General features: G+C 37.9%; 1 protein-coding gene across 1 annotated transcript in view; it reads right to left on the bottom strand.

The window, feature by feature from the left end:
• Positions 1-1,795, bottom strand: part of CFAP47 (cilia and flagella associated protein 47) — a 382,585-nt gene that overhangs the window by 277,329 nt on the left and 103,461 nt on the right. The window contains 1 exon segment of the mRNA XM_019473044.1: positions 1,088-1,283. Within this exon segment, the coding sequence (XP_019328589.1) occupies positions 1,088-1,283 (196 nt within the window).

Raw genomic sequence — 1,795 nt, 5'->3', positions numbered from 1 at the left:
TATAAATCTATTTCTATTGGATGGAGGGGGTGGGGGATGGGGGGGTGGGGGTGTGTGCGCGTGCACGTGCCCACACCTACCTTTCAATCTTATGAGCAGAATTATTCAACACATTTGAGAATATCTAGCATAATTTGTTTCTATACAGGTAAAATGAGAAAAGCAATGGGATATTCAAAGCATATGCAAGGTAGAGAATATGCCCAAGTAAGACTTAATGGAAGACGATTTGTAAATAGATTATCTATAATTCAGACAGGTCAGACATCACTCAAGGCAAAAATGACAGTAGACCATCTTTTCCATATGTGTCTTATGAGCCATTCTTCTGGAGTTCTTCCCTGATTATCATCAGACTGCCCTTTCTTGGTGTTAACCACCCATCCAAAATTAATGCTGAAAGAGGCAACGAAGTTAGGGTCAAGAAGCAAAAGAGAGAAATCATACAAGGAAACAGAAGTAATAATGACTACTAGTTGAACAGTTTATCAGATTTGAATACCAGAACTGCCTAGGTCAGTCTTAAACAGAACAGGTCATTTTGTCTAACCTTACTCAAGCGATCATGAGGCGTCAAACTGACCTTGCAAGTAGGGCAAGATTTATAACCTGGAACCTTGGTCTCCATTACCTTCCTAAATGGCATTAGAGTAAAAGCAATACAAAAATTATTCTAAAAGTTCTGAAAAGCTAGCTCTCAAACACACGACTATAAGCACAAATACTAACAACTGCATGTGACTATAGACAGGAAAATGAAGAGAAAATGATTACTGCTAGCACTTCCTTCCCAAGATCATTATTGGAAAGAAGAAAGTGAGAAGGTTCACCACACTTCACCCTTTATGCCTAGTTAGAAACTATAAGAACACACAGAATACAGAAGATATTTCGTGAACGGTGCTAGTCAAAAGATGATGATCTTGGAACACAGAAACACAAGGAAAAGTAGTACGTATGGATAGGCAATAACTTCTCCCTCAGAAAATACTTTCAGTGGCAAGTTGTCACGATATCTCTATGAGTAACAATTTTAAAAGTCTACAAAAGTATCAGAAGGAAGAGTAAAGTGAAAGAATTATTCTACCTTTTTGACAATCTTTCCACACAGTTTTTCGATTCTTCTCATAATGTTTATTCAACCAGGTGAGGATGGTTCGTTCATATGGAGAATATATATTACTGGATAAAGGTTCTGATTTTATTCTTGGCATGTTCTGCACGCTTTCCAAGCTGAACAGATCAGTGATATTACATGAAGAAACACGTGGAAGAACAAACACCTGAAATTAGAAAAAGTGTTTTTAAGCACGAACTGTAAAAAGAACAATTTCAAGTTGAATGATAAAAAAAAAACCCCACAACTCAAAAGGTTTTCTAATTTAGAAAAAGTTTAAGAGATTACACATTAGCATAAATGTGTAACACACAAGAAAACAGATTTGCTGAGGTTTTAGGGAATTCCTTTGCTTCCTTAAACAAAATGCAAACTGAAGCTTCCAAATGGTCTTGGGAGTCTGGAGAGGTCCCAGTCGACTGGAAGCTGGCAAATGTCCCAATTTTCAAGAAAGGTAAGAAGGAAGACCCTGGTAATTACAGTCCTGTCAGTCTCACTTCAGTGCCTGCTAAAATTATGGAGAATGTTATTCTGTGAGTTACTGAAAAACACTTGAGAGACAATGCAGTCATTGGTCATAGCCAGCACGGGTTCACGACTGGAAAGTCCTGCTTAACCAACTTAATTTCCTTTCATGACAAGGTCACCCATCTAGTTGACCAAGGGAAGCCAGTAGAT

The sequence above is a fragment of the Aptenodytes forsteri genome, unplaced genomic scaffold (assembly GCF_000699145.1).
Source record: "Aptenodytes forsteri isolate BGI_AS27 unplaced genomic scaffold, ASM69914v1 Scaffold2, whole genome shotgun sequence".
NCBI classification, from domain to species: Eukaryota; Metazoa; Chordata; class Aves; order Sphenisciformes; family Spheniscidae; genus Aptenodytes; species Aptenodytes forsteri.
This window is presented reverse-complemented; position numbering and strand designations above follow the sequence as displayed.